Genomic DNA, 25,368 nt, shown 5'->3' with positions numbered 1-25,368 from the left:
TTTCAATAATAGTCGTTACACACCGCACCAAGTTCATTTGCGGCGGCGTATGTGTGAGCTTCATATACAGTTCGTTAATATCTATTGAGTTTTTGTATTTACATAAATAGTGATCGACTACACCAATTATGTAAACAGTATCGACTACAGCGATAACGGATCGATTAGTAATTTATTACGGGATGATTACAGCAAGTACTCAGTGATTACAGTACTATTATTATATAAACAGAGTGAGCATCGTATAGGTGGAGAATATCATCATGGAAACAGAGGCAATAAATGGGGCCACATATTCTCTGTTAAGCTGAATACATTATTAGTCTTAGACATGCGTTGCATGGGGTCCTTTTGGGAGGTTTCTCGCTATGACGTAATCGTTACGTAGTTGTGTAACATTTGGTAGATCATAGTTTTCAAGAGCTCTAAATAGTCCATCTGTTGAATAAAAAGGTCTTTCATTTGGGAAATAGTTGCCGCTGCTGACTAGGCTGGTAGCATTGTATCGTGTGTCAGAGCGTCTTGGTAAGTAATCGAGGAAAGGCTGTTGAAAGTCTCTTTCTATGATTGACCGAAGATTTGGGTTTCTTGAAGGAAACGTATGAGCTTCTTGTTGTCCCATGTACCTCGAATACATTGCGTCGGAAATCGGCTAAAAGCAACAATCGTTTCAGTTATCTATAGACTTAAAGGGAGTATGACCTAAAACGAAATATCGTCGGCTAAAACGCGCTTCGGGTTGTTTTTAACTTAACTAGCGCCAATTACCCCAGCAGCACAGGCTGCTCCAAAATTGGTTTGTAAATGGTATTAAGGTCGGTAAATGGTCAAAGTTGGCAGCCGACCAAATGCCTCCGCTTTTTAAGTCCATTTCTAGTCGGAAAATGGTAGTAAGTTGAATGAACGTTGATGGTCGGCAGCCGACCAAATGCCTACGCTTGTTCAAGTCCATTTCTAATCGGCAAATGGTAAAAGCTGGATGCCTGTTGATAGTCAGCAGTCGACCAATTGCGACCATAACCAAAGGTCTAATTAAATATTTCTTAATCTATTATGGTCGGTAAATGGGTTTTAACATACACTTCGTTATGAAATGGATTGAAGTGAATTTGATTAAAAACCTTAGTCATATTCGGCTTTCTTGTTATTTTTACTTAACGCAATGGTTAATTACCGGTTAACTACCATTACTTAACTTTTAAAGAACTAATTTAACAAATAAAAGGTCTAAGTCTTACTAAGCCTCATAATTTAACCAACAAAAACGGCGCCATTTTGTCAAAATTGAAACTCGGAAATCGACGCCAAATTTGTCACATTTAACTAAATTAACCATGATTTTCCTATTCCCAGTATTAACGCGTGCTTTTTAAAGCCTGAACACAGTGAGTCTCCTTAGTTCCTTGGTCACGGTTCGTACACGACCTGGGAAACCAGAAAAAGTCCGGGAATTTGAAATTGTTTCCGAAGGATCAAGGAATTTGAAAATGATTCCAAACGGTCAGGGATAAGTCCGGGAGTTTGAAAATTATTCCAAACGGTCAGGGAAAAGTCCGGTAATTTGAAAATTATTCCTAAAGGTCAGGGAAAAGTCCGGGAATTTGAAAATGATCCCAAAAAAATCAGGCAAATAAATTTTTCAAAGATGTATTAAAAATACACAATAAATATTTTTCAAGATTTGACCTCAGACAAAAATGATCAGGGAAAACCTCGAAATGTCAAGGAATTTAATCCCGGAAATTTTGTACGAACCCTGTTGGTCCATGGTTACGCAAATGGAATCTAGTGGTTTTGTTTTCTTACATTTTCTGGTCGTTCGTCGTCTCGTGAATAAGGTTCAAATGACGAATTCGAACTCCGTTCTGTGTCGGTCTCGCTTGTGGAGAACGTGGATGATGTTGAAATGTCTCCTTTTATTTCTTCGAAGGTTGACTCTGATTCGCTTGACCACAAAGAGGACGATCTTACGTTTTTTGATTCGTAAGATTTGTAGTCGTCATCTCAATCAAAAAATGAAATAAAATAAAATATGTGAAACGAAACTAAGCTTGCTTATCACCAACTCAAATGGCGAAATGTTTGTCATCGTCGTAGGCAAAGTAAAGGCCAAAGCGACATGGGTCTTACGTCGCTTTTGGTAAGGGTAAGTTAATAAGAACTAGAGCCCGACGCCGCCTTTTATACGCCGACATTTTCTTAAAATAAAAACAAGTGCGTCGGCCCGACGCACTTGTTTTTATTTTTATTTTCGGCGCGCCGCTACGCCGCCGCCGACCTTTTCCCGCCACTATTTTTGATCGAAGTTAGCCAAGGGCGAGTAGTATTCTTCCTAACGAGCTGTTCCGTTTTCCCAATGAGTTCATAGTTTTCAAAATTTAATTCTCAAAGTTTATTTTTAAGGTATGGAAACCAAAGCACTGGTAAAATTCGTTATTAGTGCTTACGCCGCCAAACGCCGCCGGCGCACTAAAAATAGATTTTGCCGCTGTTGGTCATTTTTCATCGGCGTCGGACTCTATTACGAGTCATCTATGGACTGTAATGCAAAGAATGATCAATCACTTGAAAAGGTAGAGATTTATATAATGAAAAAGGGCAAACAAATCTAAACCTTAAAATTATATAAAGAAATTACAGATTTTACGAGCATTGCCCCCCCCCCCTTGAATTTTTATGAGCTAAAAAAGGTCACAAATAAACAGAATAAAACATTTTGTGAATATATAATATCTTGGGAAAATATTTTGTTCTGACTACTATCCTGAATTATCCCACGGACTGTAAATTTTAGAGGACCGGTATTCCCGAGGTATTTTACGCCCCGTTCACCGATCAGGCTGACGGGAGTCGCTCAAGGTCATAAAAAAAAACTAAAGCGCGTGTCTTTCGGTCGGCCAGATTTCCAGATAACATGCGGGGGGGTCTATCTCTATGCGTGGTACAAATGACCTTGACGGACTCTCTCTCTCTAGTTCGAAGTGATTGATGCTCGGGGAAACCAAAATTCTACAGGGGAAGGCTACGCTTTACTCGTCCTCTAAAATTTACAGTCCATGATTATCCATAGCTATTTCAATTTAAAATCCGAAAAATATTGAATTTGATGCATTTTTTTCCTTTAAAAAAAACTGTTTTCCCAGACCACCGGACATTCAAGTTCTGCCCCCTCCTGAAAAATCTTGAAAAGACGTCCCTAGGACCACCATAGGTACTAAAGTAGCGTATTATTGCAGATCTGATATCGGCGTTTCAATTCTGTATTTATTAACACTTCAAGCTGCAAATTGACATTTTTGTCATTTTTTTGCAGTAGATTTACGCTAGTTCCTAATAAATTCTTCCCAGAAATCCCAACACTGCTGCCAGATATAAAAATATGATGCCTCCCCCGGGATAGCCACTGGAAAAGGTTTATGTGCGATATTATTTCGGAAATAAACTGACCATTTAGTAGGGACTTAGTACGCAGGCAGAAGATGACGACAATCGTGAATGTCACTACGAAGACTATTCCACCAATTACGCCGCCCAAAATGATCAGAATTTGAAACTTCTCTGTTATTTAAATATATAGAAAAATATGGTTAATGTACGAAATATATTTTAAATATTTTCAGGGCAACAAAAGTGACGAAGGGAAACCTACCTGGCAGAATCTACTCAAACTGCACATGGACACTGGGTAAAGGGGGGAAAATGTGGCATCAGACTGTACTGCGCCAAAAATACTCCCTAGAGTGTCTTTGTGCGATATGAGCAGATTTTGCCATGTAGTTTTCCACACGCCAGTTTTGTTGTCATTTATCCCTGGCTTTTTACTGATTTTGAACAAGGGAATGACGGCGGAAGTTTCACCGAAGGAGTTGGTCGCCGTGCAGTTGTATTCTCCGTAATCGGATTCTAGCGGTTCTCGAATTACCAGAGTACTGACGACCCCGTTCGTGATATTGCGTTGGATAATTTCGTAGCTGTCATTTCGGTGAACGCCAAACACCTGTGATACCAAAAAAATACACTTATGAAGAAATTAGCTGCCAATCTTTAACTTTAAGTCTTAAAGTTTGTCCTTTTATTTATTTATTTATTTATTTGTATGTCATGTTCCTAAGAATTAGATAACGGTTAGCTCTAGAGCTTTGAAATTTTAACCCAAATACCTGAAAGGTTATTAATCTAATTCAATTTTATTATTTTACTCGACTTCGGACTTTTGCCTCTTTGCTTCCCATATCTATTTTAGGATCAATATTTTTTGGAAAAATGTCGCGTGGTCGCGCCGTTATTTGTTTTAAAACGTCGCCCGGTTTATTTTCTTCTTTTGAGTTCCTTGCGCCCGTCCCGACCTTTAAACTTTTTAACGGGTTAGTGTGAAATTCGTAGAAGGGGAGTTAGTGTGAAAGAAAGGGATTTCGTAGAACGGGAGGTTAAGTTTGGACTTTTTAGTAGTTCAGGACTTTTTGCTACGCGTGTTACGTGTGTTACGTTTTTGCTACGCGTGTTGCGTTTTATCTAGAGCGTTTACCTTTCTTACGTACAAATCAGATCTAATTCATTAAAACTAAGACCCGGGCAGGGTATTAAAGGGGCTCCAAAGTTCAGTGGCAAAAAAAAAAAGAAAATTGGGCATGCATTTCATTCCCCCCAAACCCCTAACTTGGCCTTGGCAGAGGCGGCCAGAGTCAACCGTAAATTTCGCACTTTACTGACTTTACACACATTTTGCCACCGAACTTTGGAGCCCCTTTAAAGCTAGTAATGATATACGTAAAAGCATGACTGTATTCACCACCGAAACGAGTCTTAGGTGGCGTAATGGCGCTAGCTTTTTTGAGGTTGCGCCTCTGATCTAGCATCTGCTACAGACTAAGTAAACAGTCATTAGAACGTTTCTTCCTATAAAACTTGTCAAAAAATATAAGCAAGCGATGCGAAAAGTATATTAAAATGAAAATATCATAATTTATAAAGGTTTACCCCATTTCCCCCAAAATAGTTCTCCCAATTCCAATTTCTCCCAATCCCATTTCTCCCAATTCCCATTTTTCCCAATCCCATTTGTCCCAAAATAGTTATCCCAAATCCCATTTGTCCCAAAATAGTTATCCCAAATCCCATTTGTCCCAAAATAGTTATCCCAAATCCCATTTGTCCCAAAATAGTTATCCCAAATCCCATTTGTTCCAAAATTACACTTGGTATAAACATGAATCTAAGTTTTATTTTAATATGCAAGTACATCAAATTTTGCCCATTTCATTTTACATCGAATCCCCATTTTATCGCTTCGAAGAATTCTTCTGGGGTTTTGGATCCTAACCTAATCTAACCTAACCTAACCTAACCTAACCTAACGCCAAGTCAATTCACATATTCACAAAACGGTAAACTTACTTTTTTTACCGATTCCAAATAATGATTGGGAGAAAGGGGAATCCATATTTTTGGGAATATTGATCGTTGGGGGAAATGGGAATCAATTTTTCTGGGAAACTTGATCGTTGGGAAAAATGGGAATACATATTTTTGGGTTAAATGAACTCCGGTTTGGAGAAATGGAATTGGGACAAATGGGACACCATGTTTTTGGGAGAACTGATAACTTTGGGAGAAGGTAAAATTGGGTTAAATGGGAACATAACTTTATAAAGTCAAATTCACGAATAACGATGAGTTAAAACTAATAGCGTCTGCTTTAGCCGCAACCTATCTAGGTTTTAATGGTGAACAAAAGGGGGCGAAGCGATAGTTTTCGTTTGCGAATAGTTAAAAAATATATAATAAAAGAGACACCGTACTTAATGAAAAGATAATAAAGTATCGTGACTCTTTTAATAGACATTTTAAGCCAGTGGCGTCACTAGGGTGTTTTAGGCGGCGCTTGAGATACCCTAAACGTTTCTGAAGCGCCACCTAAAATTTCCAAAAAGCGCCTCCTAATTTCCCAAAAGCCTCTCCTCTACGGGAAGTAGCATGATTTGGCCAACTCTATTGATTTTTCTTATTCACTTGACAAAGGTTTTTTTGTGGGTTTCAACCTATAGTGCGAGAAGCATTTTTTACGAACCTTGGGTTTCAACCCTCATCTCTCTTAAATGCGACGCCCCTGACCAGGGCTTATGGCTAAAGCGCCACCAATTTCAAAATCCTGACGACGCTACTGTTTTAAGCTGAGTGAGCAAACCCATTTTGACGCTTTTACGCGGAAGTCTGCAACGTTCTGGAGACTAGTAGCTGATCGCGTAACCGCCTAGAAATGGGTTTGCTGAAACTGGGTATTAAATAATTTTTATAACGTATATATACTTTATATATACTTCGTGCCAAAACGGGGGCATTAATATTGCCACCTTTACCGCTCACTTTCTTTGCGATTCTTGCTCAATAGCAGTGATTATAAGTGGTGATTTTGAAAATGTATTCCATGTTCGTACAATCATCCTACAGGCTTCCTTCTGCTTTCTACCTTTTTATTATGGAGGACCAGAAGGTTTGGCCATATTTTAAATAAACCTTATTCATTTATCGGTAAAATTTTTAAAATAAACTTTTCTATTCAAAGATATAACGATATCTCAATGTTGCTCTAATATTTAATTTATGTTGTGAAAAAATCTCAATTAACGTAGGTCACCTTAGCTATTCGCAACCGAAAAAAATCGCTACGCCCCCTTTGGCTCTCCATTGAAACCTAGATTGGTTGCGGCTAAAGTAGATGCTTGAAGTTATTTCTCATCGTTATTGATATAAGTAATGATATTTGCATTTTAATATACCTTTCGCATCGTTTACTTATATATTGCGAAGTTTATTTAAGAAAAAACCTTCTATGACTCTTTAATTTGTTTGTAGCAGGCGCTAGATCATAGGCGATAACTCGTCACGTAAACTTGTCACGCACAAAAACGTATTCGGTTAATTATAGCTAGTGGCGTATAAATAACATTTACTCGTATTTTATAGAAACACCATTTTTCCTGTAAGTACTAGGTATACGTTATTGACTAAGGCTACGTACGGGTAAAGGCAGTGATTCCAAATAAAGGATACGAGGTCTATATTATCTTTGTTATAATGAATTTTAAAATTGTAAAATTTTGGAAATCAATAGAACCGAATAAACGACGAAAAAACACTTGCTTAAACGATACAATTTCTGGGGCACAAAAGTTTGAAAAGTGAAAATTAACGATACATTTCAGGGCGCTACCAACCTGATATGATGTATTGCAAAGATACACCTAGAACATGGTATTAGTACCCATTAAAATATTACACCCCAGAGAGTATTATACTTGCATTTTAATATACTTTTTACATCGTTTGATTATATTTTAACAAGCGTATTTAAAAAAGTTCTTACGACTTTTTAATTTGTTTGTAGCAAACTCTACCTCGGAGAAGCTAGTGCCGTTACGCCATCTAGATTCGTTTCGGTCGCGAATATTCTAAAAATCTATCTTCTGGTGGGCCATTGAAAAATACCAACATAAATGGTACTTTTCTTACTACATATAAACAACCATAATATTCGTAGTTTGTTTAAAATAATGGCATCCTTATATCAGGATGAAAGTCTGTTGATAAACGATTTTGCTATCACGATTTACCTGTTGATCTTTGTCCCAGACGACGCTAGTGGGGAAGGGAAGGGAGTGGATTTCGCAATCCACTCTGATGTCATCTCCGTCGAATGCGAACTGAGACCTTTCGTTGGTGATATTCGGAGGTCCTGCACCGAAAAGTACATTAGATCGTGTCTGTCGCGTAAAAATGATCACCTGTCAATCGTCGCAATGCAAGCTTACATCGCCACCACACGAGTTCGCGAAATGCATTTTGGGTGTTCGCTTTCTTATACGAATCATTTTGGGCATTAAGTTAAGTGAAGTCTTGTAATCTGATGCGTCATCATCAGTAACCATATTAACTAGCAGTGTATTAGAAGTATCATTTCCTATCAGTTCATCTACTTCTGGTAAAAGACATTCATTTCCTTCTGGTAAAAGAACTTATATACCAATAGGGAACTTATACAAATGTCCAAAAATAATGAAATGGAATTAGCCGCTATTTAAACAAATATGGCGGAGGGTGACGCGTTCAAGGCCCTATACCATCGGAACTATACAATCAGCACTTAACAATACGTACGAAGTAAGAATCGGAATTAGTTATTTAATTTTCAAGATAAAACGACAACAGCACTGTTTTGAGCTAGATAACTATAGGGGACCTACCTACATGGACCCAAAACTATGTTCAAAAATAATTAAATTAGATTAACTGCTCGTGAGACAATTTCGCGGAGGCATTAACCTTCGCCGAAATTCCTAAGCTAATAAGTTTTAATTAACTGAACTTCATTTGGCAGGTAGAGGAAAGCCTTTTAAACAATTTAGAAATATAGTGGTATCGATGGGGCCTTTCGACAAACTGTTATCAGAGGTGTTGCAAATGATGACGATATTATATTTCGATGTGGAACTAAAAAGTCCTAGTGTTACCGTTAAGAAGCACGATGACATCAGAAGTGGCTTCTGGAAATCCAAGAACTGCCGCTTTGCAAGTGTATTTGCCAACGTCTTCTTTGTTGGCAGCTTTTATTTTGAGCTCCTTGTCCCGGGCCAACGTGACGCCTCTGAACGTCCAGGAATATGTCGGTTTCGGGTTTCCTTCCAGATCGCAGACCAGCTTTACGGCACCGCCCAAACTGACCGCTTCGTATTTGACATCCGTACTTGATAACGGTCTGTCTAGAGAGTGAAATTAGACATTTTATCAAAAAATCATATAACAGATAGATAGCGATTAAATTAAGTGCGTTCAAATTTGCTTCCCTTATCTTGCGAAGACGCAGTTCCCATTCGTTATAGCTTCGCTTGTTCTGCCACTCTCTTAAAGTGTTGGTTGCACGAAATTTTACCTATGTATAATTAATGATTGATTAGAAATAGCAAACATTTTATAGCAAGTACAGAAAATTTCATCAAAATCGGTTAAGCGGTCCTTGAATTATTATAAAATGAAGTCGAAATGGTGAGAGTCGAGTTTTTCGGCAAATTTTCAGACTTCTAAAATTATTTTCGAAAACGTGAAGCGTATCATTGGCTAATTGTCTGTAATACATTTCTTTACATCTGAGATTAAAAGCAGGTTGATTTAACACCCAGGAAAAAAATCATACGCGGTAGTTAATGAAATAGGCATACTCAAGGCTACGTCTAGAAAAATGATATGAAACCGAAGGTTCCTCGCGCATAAAATCGTCTTGTCACACGCATCGCGAAACGCGCACTTCAAAATAATATTTTTTATTTCGATAATAAACCTAAAATTATGATTAAAAATCTTGGGTTTGAAAACTTCTACAAGTAAACAGAATCCCTCCAATTCAGTTCCTTCTACTTCAGCAATAAAACAACAGCTTCGATTTGCTCGTGCTACGGAGAAGAAAAATTCGCGCAAATTTTCAGGATTTTGGGGAGCGAAAAAGATCAGTTTTGGACCCAAAATCAGTACACTTAGGCTTGGAAATTTGTTTCGAAAATGACATTATTGAAAAGAGAACTACCAGGGTTTCAAAACAAGCCCTCTTTTATTCGATTTCATTACTATTGACTTTTCGTGCAACCAACACTTAAAGTGAAGACGTTGGACCAGACGACGTTATGATGCAGGGGGACTGAGTCTTCAAAAAATACGAGGGGAAAGGAATTTTTTCCCACTGACTTTACTTCTGGAATTGTATTTTTACTAGACTACAAAATATTGGTCCCAGGCACAAAATTTATCGTGCTGACTTTACCAAAATAATGCAATCTATTTTTAACGAAAGAAGAATCCACCACCCTCTCCAGTTATTTCTCTACTTGAAACATGTACCTTCGCAGGTTCCCGATGACTTTTTCAAAACATTTTGGCAGAAAAAGTAGAGCGTGGAAAAATGTGGAGTGACGTAATGGTTAGCACTTTCCATCCTAGTTTGTGAAAGTGGGTGAAAACTTAATTGGAACAACTTCTTCCGCGTTGAGTTTGCGAGTTCTTTCCCACTGGTAAAAGGGGTTTTCTTTGGTTTCCCCTTTTTCATAAAACCTTGCTGAGGCTAATGGTAATAGTAAGTGTAGGAAGCTGTTGGCTCGCGTGGTATGATGGGCTTACCACCACTATACATCGTGATATTACCAAAAATGACGTTAAAAGTCTTTCACTGACCTGGCTCAGAAATATACTAGTAATTATCTAAAACTCTTACATGATTTACATCAGAAAAACATGTATTTTTATAAGTGTCATTTAACATCTTGCATCACTGGACGAATAACACCCGGTAAATGGTTTATCATTGAAAAGTGCCTCGAGCCTGCGAAGTTGCATGTTTCAGGCCTAGATGGGTACTTATATATTATACAGGATGTTTCAAAAGTTTATGCAAACATTTAAGGAGTTGTAGGGGGTGAGTTGAGAAATATGCCTGTTTTTTTTTTTCATTTTCCTACGATGAGTGAAAATAGCGCTGGAGAGCTTCAAAGTGTGGCTTACTAGCCCCTGAAAGTAGGCTGTAACAAGCGCAAAACCAAGCAGCAGGGACTATAAATACTGTTTAAGTTTCCTTTTTTACGCTGGTTACTTTGATTTGTTTACAAAGTCCATTTTTAACTATCACACGAACCCAAACCTCAATGTTCGCATTTCCCTGCAGCTTGGTTTGGTCTTTGTGCAGCCTACTTCCAGGGGCTAGTAGGCCACACTTTGAAGCTCTCTGGCGCTCTTTTTACTCATCGTTGGAAAATGGGAAAAAACTGGCTTACTTCTCAACTCACCCCCTACAACTCCTTAACATTTTTGCATGACAATTTGAAACACCCTGTATACTTCTGACTTTACAGATAGGTTGGAAATAATTTCCGAGTGAAATTACAATTAACGTTTAGTTTATGGGTTTGTTTGGTGACTCCGATGGTGTTGCCAATTTCGCAGGCAATATCTTGTTTGTTGTAATCCCTGGGGATCTGCGCTATCTTGAAGGTGTCCGTGAAAGCTCCGTTGATGACTACGGTGTTTCTGTACCACTTGTAAAAGATTTTGCTGGGATTGGACGCTTTAGCTTCGCAGGTGAACGTGACGTCGTCGAACTCCTTTATTACGGTGGAATCCACTTTCAGCACTACATCCGGTTTATCTATCAAGCGAAAAGCATTTGTTAGCTGTCAGTAGTTTACCGGCGATAAGCAAAATGCTAATGCCGGTCAAGATAATACACAGAAGAAATGCCCTCAATTGGGAATGGAGATTTCAAAAATAATAAAACAAAGATATTTGATTGTTTAGAACATTGAAGCTAGTAATTGTGGAGGTCAGAAATTTTTATTTTAAACCCCCATGTCACACTCAGTCCAATCTGCACTCCGATACACTACGATAGGAGGTTTTCCCGATGTATTTGTTTATACTTATACTAGCCGAGAAGAGTGAGGTCAGGGATTTCGGTCTTGAGGTCACCGGGTATTGGTCCCGTGGTTAAAAACTACGAATATTAGCAATCTCAAGACGCCCCTTAAACCTGATGGCAGGGGGCCACAATTCCACACGCCAAATTTCGTGTGAATCGGACAATTATATATAGATAGGGATAATGATAATGTTAAAACTATGTAGTTCCTGGACCCTGGTCAATCCGACATTTGCCAATTTTCAGTGCGGGAGTTGGAATGTCAAAGTGATTTCAGAGAGAGATTTTCATAGCACAATTTTCTTATGGATTTCGGTTTTTTGAGGCTGATTTCGAGATTTTGGAATTAATTTTTGGCCAGATTTCTGGATTTTCAAGTTGATTTCAAGATTTCTATCATTTCTCTCTACTTATCGATCTTACGCGTTTGAATCTTTACTGAATTTAGAGTAGCTATGCATTTATTATTGCATTACACTATGGCAACATTTGGAGCCTAATATAGGCTCTTTGTTTGGTCGGCATAGTGTGCAGGTGAAGAAAGCCCCATATACCTGTTGGACAGAATTTTAGAAACCCGTGATTCTGTAGCCCCACCCCCAAATTCAAACAATTCTGTAATAATTAAGAGGTAAAGTAAAATGATTCTGAAAGCACCTACATTTGACTAAAATGGGAATCTGCGCGAAGAGTTTTTCGTCGAGGGCAGGGCTTTTCACCTCGCACTTCAACAATTTCCCGTCCTGTTTGCTGTCGCTAGTCAGAGTCCATTTGAGAGCGACGTTGATCAGTTTGTTTTTTTCCGGCGACCAGGACTTCTTTTCCAATTTCGTCTTGACAACTGAACCATCTCCATCAATCCAACTAAGCTTGCAAATTAAATATCAAAAGTACCATTATTAAAATGACTATAGAATAATATGGCGCATATTTGCCGTGCGAAATAAACCGTGTTATGAGCTATTTCATTTAATTTAAAACAATTTCTTGTTAAACGGAATGTGGCCTCCAACACGTTCCTTTGGGAAGACCCTATGAATTTCAGGGATTAGCTTCGCAACAAACCACTAAGCACAGAGACGAAGCAAGGATTTGGCCGGATTGGCCCACGCCAAGGGTGCCCGAAGCAAAGGGCCTCCTAAGAAACCGAAAACTGCTTGCCATTCAGACGCACTCTAGACCCTTCAATATTGAAAGAATACAAAGAAACTCCTATACTCGCCATGTTTAAAATCGCGGGGAACAGAGATTCACCATAAACTATGAAAGAAGGGTTATATAGATAAGATAAGCAACAAATACAAAGACATTGTAAAGCAATGCATTTCTTTCGCCACACTGGCTACATCTCCCATTGCAGTGGAACTGCAACGTCTACATCTCCCATTGCAGTGGAACTGCAACTTCTACATCTCCCATTGCAGTGGAACTGCACCGTCTACATCTCCCATTGCAGTGGAACTGCACCGTCTACATCTCCCATTGCAGTGGAACTGCAACTTCTACATCTCCCATTGCAGTGGAACTGCACCGTCTACATCTCCCATTGCAGTGGAACTGCACCGTCTACATCTCCCATTGCAGTGAAACTGCACCGTCTACATCTCCCATTGCAGTGGAACTGCAACTTCTACATCTCCCATTGCAGTGGAACTGCAACTTCTACATATCCCATTGCAGTGAAACTGTAACGTCTACATATCCCATTGCAGTGGGAACTGCAACGTCTACATCTCCCATTGCAGTGAACTCGCAATCTTTCAAACAACAAAAGACATTCGCGCAATATAACATCGCGGAAAAACATCAATACTCATCCACCACAGTTACAAAGTACCACGGTCCAGCTATCAAACTTCCCCTCGAAGACGCTTATTATAGACTTATGGTTACGCTTAAAGTTATTTGATAGTGTAGCTGTAAAGTCACATTTCAATTTTAGTTCGTCATGAATTTTACTTTACAATGAATGTTTGCGTTTACAGAGTTTCTAAATCGAGCAGAATAATCGAATTAACAGTTAAAAATATTCGCTTCTGAATGTTCCCAATGTGAAGTTAGGCCAATATAAAATATTTTGTTATGAACCCAATAGATATCTTCGTAAAAATATAATTGTTTGGCCTTCTTCGTCGTTTGGTTAAGATCAAAGTGTAGTAACTTCAAACAACATTTGTTAAAACATATCTGCATTAAATTGGATTGATCTCTACTACACATACTCGCACGCTCTAATAGTTCTTTAAGTAGATTCTTCTAAGTCCAGCAATAAAGTTTATTTTAAAACTCATTTGACAATTAATTATTATCATTATCATTTTCCAATAATAACTAGGCGATGCCACTCTGCCATGGCGATTAGTTTATGACTGCTGAACACGTGGTGTTATCTGGCGAAGTATTAATTAGCAAAGTTCTCGGGACTCCGGAGATTATGGTCCACTTAATGAGGGTTCAGTAACGTATCCAGAGATAGCGGTAATTCAATTTAAAAAATTCGATTGATTTTATCAATAATTTAGAGTAGGTTGAATCTTTAGCGCAGAGGTGACCAAGATTCCATTTCAAAAATCACCAATTTGTAGATTGACATCGCCATTTTCAAGGTTTATGGTATTATTTTTTTAATTATAAGCAGGGCCAGATTAACCCCAATATCAGCCCTTAGCAATTTAAGAATGTAGGTGCCCTCCCCTCATTAGTTAGTAGCCGCCGGACTCAGGAAAACAAAATTCTTATTTGGAATCTTGGATAATACTAATACAGATGCATTTATATTTTATTTATATTTTACTCCGAGTCCGTAACTTAATTTTTTAACGTGTATGAGATACATTTTGTAGGATACATTTTTATATTTTTTAGATTAAATTTTATAGTAAATCCGCCACTGAAATAAGGCGAAGCGTCTACAGCTGAGCTGATATCGGCAATTCGCCAAAACGACTACTTCAGTACCTCTATAAATATATTGGATACCACAAAACTGGTGGCGATAACAAAATGGTAACACGAAATGTTTTGACTATAGTGTAATAGATGATGCCAGACTACCATTATTTCAAAATGTTTTCCGAGTTAAATGTATTTACTGAACTGTGAGTTTTAATAAATAAAAATTTTACCAAAATACGTGACATTTCATGTAGCCTTTTTGTTCCCGCCATAAATATTCAATATATTTATGGAGGTATAATCGTTTTGGCGAATTGCCGATGTCAGTATAGACGCTTCAAAGGAGTATATAATTATAAATATTATATATTTATACTGATATAGTTATTTTTTATTTAGTTTTAGTTCCATTGTATCATTATCACATTTTTTAGTTTTTCCAAATGAATAAAATTTCGATGGTGCCCCTAATTTCTATATTTCTTGATGCCCTAAGCAATTGCTTTTTTTGCCTAATGGTTAATCCAGGGATGATTATAAGATTTAAGTATAATATTATATAATATAAGTTCGAGATGACCTTTTACTAAAGATCGCCCATTTGGCTAGTTCTGATATTGCATATTATTACCAGAGAGTGTAAAGATTATGAGAGGCGTCTCTTCCTATTCCCGTAACGTTAAAGTTTCGTACAAGATTTTGAGAGCGCGCGCCCATAGGAGAGGTTACGATACTATCCGACACACGATGTCGCTACTGGAAAATTTTTAAATTTTGTAAACATCCGGAAAGTTTTTCATCAGTCATGGCTGTTAAACATAGTTGAATTATGCTAATTTAAAATTAATAAAATTCAATTTCATGAAAAATAAAGAAACGTAAGTACAAGAAAGCGGACTATTTATAATATTTTGATACTAAAAGAATTATTTGTTTGATTAACCAAGGAAATTCATTGGAAATTTTATGAAATGGCCGAGACTTAACGAGAACAGAGCGTTATAAATTAAAAAATACGAGGAAACATTGAAGTTGGTAAAATGAGATTAATGTTGTATTTTTAACAGTTTCCTATCTAATCTTTTCTGGGTTTTCATGTATTCATGGTTGAGATCTTGTTTCCTAAGGGAACTATGTATGCAGAATTCTATGAAAAAAGATATCATGTTTTGGTATGCAGTTGCACATGGAGAATCTTCATTAGCTTTAAAATATTTCTTGTCAATTCTTTGAATGATGAATCTCTCCAAACGTCCTTTAATATTTGTCATGTGCGATAAAAGCTTAAAACTGGTGTGAAATACTTAATTCATTTGTCTCCGTTACAAATTTAAAGAAACTATCAGTTGGTACGATGAGGCTGCTGAGCAGCTGATAGAAGAATTCTTTGCTGTTTTGAAAGCTTTAAAGTAAAAGAGCAGATTTGTTGGGTCTACAATTGGATTGTCTTTTTTGAGTTGACTTATGCAAGAAGAGCATTGAAGGTTTGAGTAGCAGCGGTGAATTAGATATCCTGAAATGTAACTAAGGGGTCATTCCATGACAAATCGTCCAAAGGTATCCACCCTACCTTTTTAGATTTGGATAAAAATTTGCCTTAAGGGTTATTTTGGTCGTAAAAGCCGATTTACAAATTATTTTTAATGTGCGATAAGCGGTTTTTGAGATATTCGCTATAGAACTTTAGCAAAAAAGGCCAAAAAGGCCTCAACACCGAAAACTTGGAAATTGATATCTCCGTCAATAAAAGTCTGATTTTAATGGGATAAAGCTTATTGTAAAGCATTTTTCTTATACAAACCAGCATAAAATTTTAAAAATTCTATATTGATTTTCTTAGTCTCAAAAAACAGTTTAAATTGTATGACCTTTACCTGTTACCCCAATTTTAGTGAAATATAAATATTGTTTTTCGAATTCCCCGTTTATGATTTAGTCGGAAAGATCAAAATCCCAAAGTAGTATTTTTAGTTCTTTGGAAATAAATTATTTTGTACAACCCCTCGTGCAGTTTTAGAGACATGGAACTTGGTAAACATATCTTGTTAGTCCAGTCGATTTAAATTAAAAACGGGGTGTAACTAAAAAAAAATTGAATAGAATTTTTCTCTTTTGCAATGTGTTCCTAAAATCGGTCTGAACAGCCCCTGAAAAATTTCCATGAATCCCACCATGGGAAAGTGGTCAAAAGTGGTCACAGGTGGTCAAGGTAGATTTTATTTGGAAAATACGGTCGGGGAAAGTTTAAAAAAGTTATTCTGACTTCATGCTTTGAGATAAAAGGCTGAAATTTGGTGAATATACTTCACAGCTATAGGGGATAATTATAGGTCAAAGCTTTTTACCGCCGCCATCTTGGATTCAATATGGCGGACGCAAGTTCGGTGTAAATCTCGGAATATCTTATCAAAAAACCTTATAACGTATGCAAATACTCTTGATATTGTCTATTATCTATTTTTCCGGTTTATCACGGGCTTGCGCGGTAATAATATTTTCCCGCCATTCGCAAAATACAATATGGCAGCCGTTTCAACCTACAAGAGAGAGAATCACAATTGTTACTTGGACGATTTATGCCGAGTTTTGGCTTATTCTATAGGAAACTACATTCTCGGAGCGTTCCCGTCAAAATAAACACTATTTAAAAAAAGAAACATGAAATTAACCTAAATAATTTATTTTAAAAATTTTAAAACTTAAATATTTTCGGTATCAGAGTTCAATATCCGGTTTCAATGAGTTTTCGCAAATAGCTAATTGGCAAGGTCCGCAGGCCGACGAACAATTAAGGCTTTGGCTTTTGCATCGACAACTCTTATCGGAGCACCTCTTGGTACATTTGCAGCGTACTAAATTTAGTAAGCAAATTATAGCTGGTGTTAAGTCCATCGTTATCGGACCACCCTCTAATATCCATCCCCGGTCACTATGGTTCAGATTTTTGACGTTTTATTTCCATACAAATACAAATAGTTAGGGGAATACTCTCGGGTTTCACAAGTGAACTCTTAGATGCAACTTTTGAAAAAAAGGCTATGTAATGACCGTCAAAGTATCAGTTGATGTACCACCAAACATGGACTAATAGATTTGTATAGCCCCGTACCGTAAATAGATACAGAAACAGATAAACCCTGTTCCTTTAGAATAAGTCCAAACTAAATCGTCCCAGTAACAATTGTGATTCTCACTCTTGTAGGGTGAAACGGCCGCCATATTGTATTTTACGAATGGCGGGAAAATATTATTACCGTTCAAGCCCGTGATAAACCGGAAATATAGATAATATACAATATCAAGAGTATTTGCATATGTTATAAGGTTTTTTGATAAGATATTCCGAGATTTACACCGAACTTGCGTCCGCCATATTGAATCCAAGATGGCGGCGGTGAAAAGCTTTAACCTATAATTATCCCCTATAGCTGTGAAGTATATTCACCAAATTTCAGCCTTTTATCTCAAAGCATGAAGTCAGGATAACTTTTAATTTTCCCCGACCGTATTTTCCAAATAAAATCTACCTTGACCACCTGTGACCACTTTTGACCACTTTCCCAAGGTGGGGTTCATGAAAATTTTTCAGGGGCTGTTCAGACCGATTTTAGGAACACATTGCAAAAGAGAAAAATTCTTTTGAAATTTTTTTTAGTTACACCCCTTTTTTAATTTAAATCGACTGGACTAACAAGATATGTATACCAAGTTCCATATCTCTAAAACTGCACGAGGGGTTGTACAAAATAATTTATTTCTAAAGAACTAAAAATACTACTTTGGGATTTTGATCTTTTCGACTAAATCATAAACGGGGAATTCGAAAAACAATATTTCTATTTCACTAAAATTGGGGACACAGGTAAAGGTCAAAGGTCATACAATTTAAACTGTTTTTTGAGACTGAGAAATTCAATATAGAATTTTTAAAATTTTATGCTGGTTTGTATAAGAAAAATGCTTTACAATAAGCTTTATCCCATTACAATCGGACTTTTATTGACGGAGATATCATTTTCCAAGTTTTCGGTGTTGAGGCCTTTTTGGCCTTTTTTGCTAAAGTTCTATAGCGAATATCTCAAAAACCGCTTATCGCACATTAAAAATAATTTGTAAATCGGCTTTTACGACCAGAATAACCCTTAAGGCAAATTGTTATCCAAATCTAAGAAGGTAGAGTGGAAAATTTCAAAAAATTTGGTCGATTTGTCGTGGAATTTCTCTAAGAACATTTTGTTTTAGCAGGTTTGGACTTCCAATAGAATTACAAAATTCTAAGTCTTCATCGGAACATTGTCCCTGGCTTTGCGAGACTACAAGATTTTCAAAATTAGAATCCGGTGGTTTCAAGAGATTATTCACAGAGGCCGCCCTGTATGCAGCTCGAAATTGTTGTGGATTGGGATGATCACGGACTCACGGTTGCCTCCTTTCTGTCTTATAGATCCAAGAAAATTATCTACAAAATCTTGGCTAATCCTGTCTTTTAATAAAAACTTAAAACCAAAATTATCCTTTAGATCTTCCCAGAGGAGTAGCAAGGCTTGAATTGAAATTACCATTTTCTGAAATTTCCAATGGTGTAGAGTCATTAAGACTGAAAATTGTTGGCACAGCGGATGGTGTGAGCCTATTTTTAGTTCTAATATTCATGAAACTGGCATCAATGAAATGATTCGCGCAAATTATATGGTTAACGTGTAAATATTCCGTAGTTTTATTTGTAAGCCCATCATTATTTACATATTTCAGCCACAAAATAGAACTAAACTTTATATTAAGTTAATATGCCAATAAGCCTATCTAATGAAAATGCGAATTTACCAGTCTTTTTCCTTTGGAAACTTAAAAAAAGATAAACAAGGATTTCTTGTTTTCGATATTTTACAATTTAAAACAAAAGAATATACCCCAGACCTACTAAATTATTTAAAAACCTTGTAAAACTAGCATTAAAAATCTGGAAAGTTTTTGCGTCTCTTTTAAACCTAACATCGAAACGCACGCGCTGTGAGAACGGCGCCACTGGTGGCGCCATCGCTCTTACGGTAGTAGTGGACATTTTTGGGAAAAAAAAGTTAGTACGCTTTTTTGAAAGAGAGACGCCTCTCATAAACTTTACACTCTCTGTTATTACCAACCTAGCTCAGGTGGGATCGGGATATTAGTCTGTAACCTACCTCAGGCTCTGGTCTTCCGCCGTGAGCTTCACAGATGAGTTCCACTTTGGTACCTGCAGTTGTATTCACTCCGCTTCTTGGTACGATCTCCGGATGTTTTGGTGGAACTGTGAAGTTATTCATTTCCGATAAATATTAACATAAGTTTATAATTTTTGTTTGACAGAGTCGTGTCAGTTTCGCGTGTTAAATATTTATTGAGATCCATTTTAAGAATGATCACAAATTTTTATGCACTAAGGGACGAACAGTTGACGTTTTAATCAGATTGGCATAGTGCTATCTATTGCGACTACTTACGAGGGTCTGCTAAACGTAGACCCCTCTTTAGGAGTGCCGATCTCTCACCTCTGTAGGTGGATACTTTCGCTTGTTCTGGGTTTTGGGATAAGGGTAAGAAGAGTATCCTTATGACTTCATTTTATTCCGATTCTGTAGTGGAAAATAGCTCGTGTTAGGATAAAAACTTCTTCCCAAAATGGCAGCCGGCGACCATTTTACCAGATAAATTCTGGATAAGCAGACGAATTTCTCTTTTTACTCTCTTTGCACGTCCTTTTCAGGAAGAATATAACAGCGTATCCCCAATACACCGACTTTTACGAATATTTGACGGTACAGAGTTATTCTCTCCACCAGAACAAGCGAAGAGGTCTTATTTAGCGTAAAAATAGTACACCTATTGTTTCAGAAAAGTATCCACCTTATTTGAAAATCTTTGTACTTCCTTATTTTCTAACTCTACAAAATGTTTATCTAAGGCAGCGGTTCCCAATTTATTTTTGCTATGGAACCCTAAATTATCCACCAAATTCTGGCGGAACCTCAACTCATTTTTTTACTTATCTTAAAGGAGTCTTGACACAAACGAAGATGGCCGTGCTGCGAATGCTCGGAACCCCTGTGACCCTTCCACGGAACCCTGGGGTTCCGTGGAACACCTTTTGGGAACCGCTGATCTAAGGAGTTGCGAACCGTTACGCGGCCACTATTAGAAGTCTGCATAGAAAAGCACTATTAAAATTTATCAAACCCCTTAGTAGAGAAACCAGCCACCAAAGTTAGATTTGATAAAATGTGAGCGTAGTTACTTTGGACGGTGAGGTGAGCGACTTTGGACCTGATGCCTTGGTTTCCTTCCGCGGCGCCCACTTGGCACTGGAACTCGCCGTCGTCCTCCATGTTCACATGCTCAATCTTCAGAGAAAAATTACCTAATGTAACAAACGTAAAATATTTAGCTCTTACCAAATTCTTTCTCCCGTCAAATTACGTAATGCACTAACAAAAGGGGAAGGCAGTTCGTACAAGCTTCATTAAATGTTCAAGAGGGGAGAGTCCCATATAATTCTAAACCGGAACCTAATTATCAATTATTTTAGTTTACACTAGCAATTTAAGTGGCACTTGCGCTTTGGTACTATTTCGCGTAGAAAGTGCCATCAATATATGATAACTTTACATATTTAAGGGAGAGTCCGGCTTCCGCCAGTAGCTACTCGTGGCGCGGTAGTTTAAAAGGTAACAGAAAATTAAAATTTTGGACGAATATCGTTGTGTTTTAGCTGATTGAGTTGGGTATCGAGAATCGAAAATGTTTCGACGAGTAATATTCGAGTCAAAAGTAGGGTGGCCGCGATTCGATTTTTTTTCGGTTCTTCAAGGAACGGGAACCAAACCAGGAACCTACTAACTGTAACCGAAAAGTAGTAGGGACCGAACCGAACCGAACCGAGAACCAAAATAAAAGTTGGGGAAAAAAACTGTAAACTACACAAAACGTTTACTATTTTACTGTTCTTAAAAATTATTAAAAGCCGTCATTGCCGTAGAACAGGCGACGAAATAAAAAGAAAAGGTTTAGACAAATTGAAATTGTTTCGGTTCCGGTTCCTTTGGTTTTAAACGGCAGCCCTACGGTCAAAAGGATAAATTTTCCTTAATCGAGTAATCGAGTTTATAACATAAACGCTATTGTACTGTATTTATTACTCGGGTAATCGATTAGTTAAGAAAAAAAACCGAGTATTCAGATCAAGTTATCATTTTAACAGATTATATATTTATAAATAATTTAGTTAAAATAGTTTACATTTACAATATCTTTATATTTATTTCACATTTATTCCTATTTATTATTTATCTTGAATGGAAATAAATGGCGTTTACTAGGTTTTGACATGGTTCAATATTCCCAACTGGGTTTTACCTTCTTCTTGGTTTCCGCAAAAGGAGTATCTGGGATAGGAGTCTAAGATGAGATCGTGTCCCAGTCCGAATCCGTCTTTGGTCCACTGAATAAGCCCTCTTCTATACTGTACTTTGCACTCCAGGAGGACATTGGAGCCCACTCTGACCGCCGTGTCTTTGGGCTCTGTGAGGAACTTCTGCTGCGGCAGCGACACTTCTGGAAATACACAAATTAATTATTATTTTAATCATAAAAAAATAATCAGCTAGGTTTATACCAAAGGAACCACCTTAGGCCCAAGTCATATAGTGACTTATAATGCCTGTAAACAGGTGGCTGGGTTACAATGCGTAGGAGGGTGGTAGCTAGGAGCAACAAACACATCACCCCACACAAGGAGAACGCAATCCGTCAAAAGTCGTGCATTTTTTTGGTTACCGTTTTCATTGGTTAGACCATAGACATAATAAAGAAATAGACCCAAGATTCTACGGAGGGTTAATACGGGAGTGATAACTAGCAGACAACCGGTATTTGTTCCGTATTCCTGTGGTACCACGTTTAAGCGACGCCTGTCGATTAGGAGAGAAAATAAAAAATCATCACGTGACACGTCACACATGTTCGTGTTTGTAATCCTTTAGGTACTCTGACGTGATTCGCTAATATTTTGGCTGTGAGAATTTAAAATAAGGTAAATTTTTATTATAATTTTTAAATAAGTCAATTAATTCTTTCAAAACCCAAATAAAAAGCAGCAGATGATCTTTTAATTAAAAACATTAAAATTCTAATTGCGAAATGATATTTTGTCAAAGGCTTAAGTAACTCGTGTACTATCCGGTGTGTTGTTATGGGAATATTCTGAGATTCTAAATTGTAAACAAAAGTAAATGGAATTTTGATGAAATAGATGATTCTACCTTGGATTAATAATATGACTCCAAGATTCTACTAAAGGTATGTAGCTATTGTCCTTGAAATAAAATTAGCTTTGACAATTTAAGTCTGATGGCTTGACCCTTCATTTCTAGATTTTTGTCCTTCGCTAATTTGTGGAGTCTGAGCTTGCAATATAAATTAATAACTTTCTTAATGATGATGTTCGATTCCAACTTCAGCATCAAACATGTTCGTGGTGATCTGGGAAGATGTCCATGCCAACAATATTTCGTAATACAGCAAGTTCTAGTTCTTAAATTGTCAAAGCTAATTTTATTTCAAGGACAATAGCTACATACCTTTAGTAGAATCTTGGAGTCATATTATTAATCCAAGGTAGAATCATCTATTTCATTAAAATTCCATTTACTTTTGTTTACAATTTAGAATCTCAGAATATTCCCATAACAACACACCGGATAGTACACGAGTTACTTAAGCCTTTGACAAAATATCATTTCGCAATTAGAATTTTTTGTTTTTAATTAAAAGATCATCTGCTGCTTTTTATTTGGGTTTTGAAAGAATTAATTGACTTATTTAAAAATTATAATAAAAATTAACCTTATTTTAAATTCTCACAGCCAAAATATTCGCGAATCACGTCAGAGTACCTAAAAGATTACAAACACGAACATGTGTGACGTGTCACATGATGATATTTTATTTTATCTCCTAATCGACAGGCGTCGCTTAAACGTGGTACCACAGGAATACGGAACAAATACCGGTTGTCTGCTAGTTATCGCTCCCGTATATTTTTGGCAAACCAAACTCCGCGTAAAGTGTCTATTTCTTTATTATGTCTATGGGTTAGACGCTTTAGCGCCTGCTGCCGTTGGAAGGGGAAAATTCGGAAATTACCTTCCCCCTTTCCGTAAAACGCTCAGCGAAAAGGTGTTTCCAATGAAATTTGTAAACCCCACTGCGGCCGATACTAATTTTCACATGCAAACTCTTTTTGCAAACTTTACGCAAGTTTTGATATTTTCAGAAATAGCCAATAGTTTGCAAATCCGATACTAATTCGCGCACGAGTTTTGCAAAATTTTATCAGAGATTGATAATTTCAATTCTATTTACCTCAGATATCATAGTTGGCAAAAATATAATATTTTGCGCAAGGTTTTTGAAAACTATGATATCTGAGGTATATATAATTGAAATTATCAATATCTGATAAAATAAAGTAACGTGACTCTCTTGTTTCAATGATTCTTTTAAGTCGCTTTCTTTTAACCGTACAAATCTATAAGCACCGTAAGCACGTGCTAGAGTCACGATAAATTTCGTATTTTTAATTGCACGTGCCAAACAATACTAATAAACCGCCGTCTAGTGACAATTCTCCTTTTTATTTTACAGAAAAATTGTTTCTGAAAAATCATCTCTAAATGGGTCTAATTTTTCAAAACGCGTATTGCCGCGAAAAATTGGTCTTTCAAGTGTGGTAAAAAATTATTATTTCAAAAATTGTCAAAACAATAGGTACAGCGACGTTTTGACGTGGTGGGAATTGGGTTTTCTCCCACTGACTTTTTAAACCTATCTATTTCATAAATTAATAAAATTTAACTAAAAAGTTCCAAAGCCTGGGCGCCCGCGTCTGTGTGCCGCATTCGTGTGATTGTGGAAGTGCTGTTGACTCTTCGGCACCCATGGTCTTAGCTGTAAGCGTAGCGCGGGTCGGCTTTCCCGTCACGGTGCTGTGAACGACATTTTAAAACGCGCCCTGGTCTCCGCTGGAGTTCCATGCATCCTAGAGCCGCCTGGTCTTTCGCGTGATGACGGAAAACGCCCAGATGGATTAACCCTGGTCCCTTGGTCGGGCGGGAAATCCCTCGTCTGGGACTTCACCTGTACCGACCCTCTAGCGTCCTCTTATTTGGCCTCTTCTTCCTCAGCCCCCCTCTGGGCTGCTACCCAGGCTGAATACGAGGGCCTCGATAATCGATACATGTTTAAGGCCGTCGCCATCGAAACCCTCGGCTCCTTCGGTCGGGACTGTTTGGCGTTCATACATGCCATCGGGCGTCGAATTCGTTAGGTTACCCAAAGAATTCTTTGGGTTACCGGCGAGCCGCGATCGGTGGAATTTCTCACGCAAAGAATTGCTTTTGCGGTTCAAAGAGGGAACGCAGCATCAGTTCTTAACTCGTTCCCCCCGGGTGCTTCGCTTGCCGATTACCTGGCAACCTTGTTCTAATTTCTTTTATTTTATTTTGGTTCACCATAACATTCTATGTAACTTTGTTTAAGTGCTTAAAGTGAATAAATCATTTGTCACTAGATTTTTTAGGTATAACAATTTCAAATTTCTAGAAAATCATTTTTTTTTCGAAAAAATAACTTTTCTAATTGTACATGATATAAATACATTACCTTGAGTAGTGGCGACTTGAGCGTCGAACGAGGGACAGAGGAACAGCGTAAAAGCGAAGATTTTCCAAATCTTATGCATCGTTGTATTTGGCCATGAATGTCTGGAAACAAATCCTAACATATTTGACCTAAATAACTATTCAAACTTCCTGACTAACACCTTACACCAACGTTATTAAAGGGAATTTAACCTCCAGTATTTCTGTCGTCACCAAAGAGTACCGATACATGCATTTTCCTCCTGTGGCTTTTGACATTATTCAAAAGTGTTTTGTGACAGAGGTAATGCCTAAAATTGTTAGTTCGTAAAGAACGAGCCTGGGATT

General features: G+C 37.4%; 2 protein-coding genes and 1 long non-coding RNA gene across 3 annotated transcripts; 1 reads left to right on the top strand and 2 right to left on the bottom strand.

The window, feature by feature from the left end:
* Positions 1-167: 167 nt before the first annotated feature.
* On the bottom strand, positions 168-12,677 carry LOC149963292 (kin of IRRE-like protein 1). The gene is made up of 9 exons (XM_090155928.1): positions 12,627-12,677; positions 12,114-12,321; positions 10,922-11,182; positions 8,508-8,756; positions 7,611-7,732; positions 3,823-3,997; positions 3,448-3,558; positions 1,807-2,003; positions 168-652 (listed from the first exon to the last, which is right to left on the bottom strand). The coding sequence occupies exons 1-9, from the start codon at positions 12,675-12,677 to the stop codon at positions 326-328; spliced, it is 1,701 nt and encodes a 566-aa protein (XP_090012054.1). The 3' UTR covers positions 168-325.
* LOC149963290 (irregular chiasm C-roughest protein-like) lies at positions 326-25,121 on the bottom strand. Its single transcript, XM_090155913.1, has 11 exons — positions 25,043-25,121; positions 21,737-21,934; positions 20,619-20,741; positions 19,528-19,634; positions 12,114-12,321; positions 10,922-11,182; positions 8,508-8,756; positions 7,809-7,999; positions 7,611-7,760; positions 3,650-3,997; positions 326-652 (listed from the first exon to the last, which is right to left on the bottom strand). The coding sequence occupies exons 1-11, from the start codon at positions 25,119-25,121 to the stop codon at positions 326-328; spliced, it is 2,241 nt and encodes a 746-aa protein (XP_090012039.1).
* Positions 15,511-18,856, top strand: LOC149963291 (uncharacterized). The gene is made up of 2 exons (XR_016480203.1): positions 15,511-15,831; positions 18,593-18,856. It is a non-coding gene; the product is annotated as an uncharacterized LOC149963291 (long non-coding RNA).
* Positions 25,122-25,368: the final 247 nt, after the last annotated feature.

Source organism: Leiobunum rupestre, chromosome 1 (assembly GCF_980474605.1).
Source record: "Leiobunum rupestre chromosome 1, qqLeiRupe1.1.hap1, whole genome shotgun sequence".
Taxonomy (NCBI): Eukaryota; Metazoa; Arthropoda; class Arachnida; order Opiliones; family Sclerosomatidae; genus Leiobunum; species Leiobunum rupestre.
This window is presented reverse-complemented; position numbering and strand designations above follow the sequence as displayed.

What these genes read in the sequence shown, in the direction of transcription:
- LOC149963292 (XM_090155928.1), bottom strand. Translation starts at nt 12,677, where the DNA reads ATGGCGAGTATAGGAGTTTCTTTGTATTCTTTCAATATTGAAGGGTCT. An exon ending in GATTCCCATTTTAGTCAAAT is followed by an intron (nt 11,183 to 12,113) that starts GTAGGTGCTTTC and finishes TTCGCTTGATAG; the next exon opens with ATAAACCGGATGTAGTGCTG. An exon ending in CATTCCCTTGTTCAAAATCA is followed by an intron (nt 3,559 to 3,822) that starts GTAAAAAGCCAG and finishes TTTAAATAACAG; the next exon opens with AGAAGTTTCAAATTCTGATC.
- LOC149963290 (XM_090155913.1), bottom strand. Translation starts at nt 25,121, where the DNA reads ATGCATAAGATTTGGAAAATCTTCGCTTTTACGCTGTTCCTCTGTCCC. An exon ending in TTGCGGAAACCAAGAAGAAG is followed by an intron (nt 20,742 to 21,736) that starts GTAAAACCCAGT and finishes TTGTTACATTAG; the next exon opens with GTAATTTTTCTCTGAAGATT. An exon ending in CGCTCACCTCACCGTCCAAA is followed by an intron (nt 19,635 to 20,618) that starts GTAACTACGCTC and finishes ATAACTTCACAG; the next exon opens with TTCCACCAAAACATCCGGAG.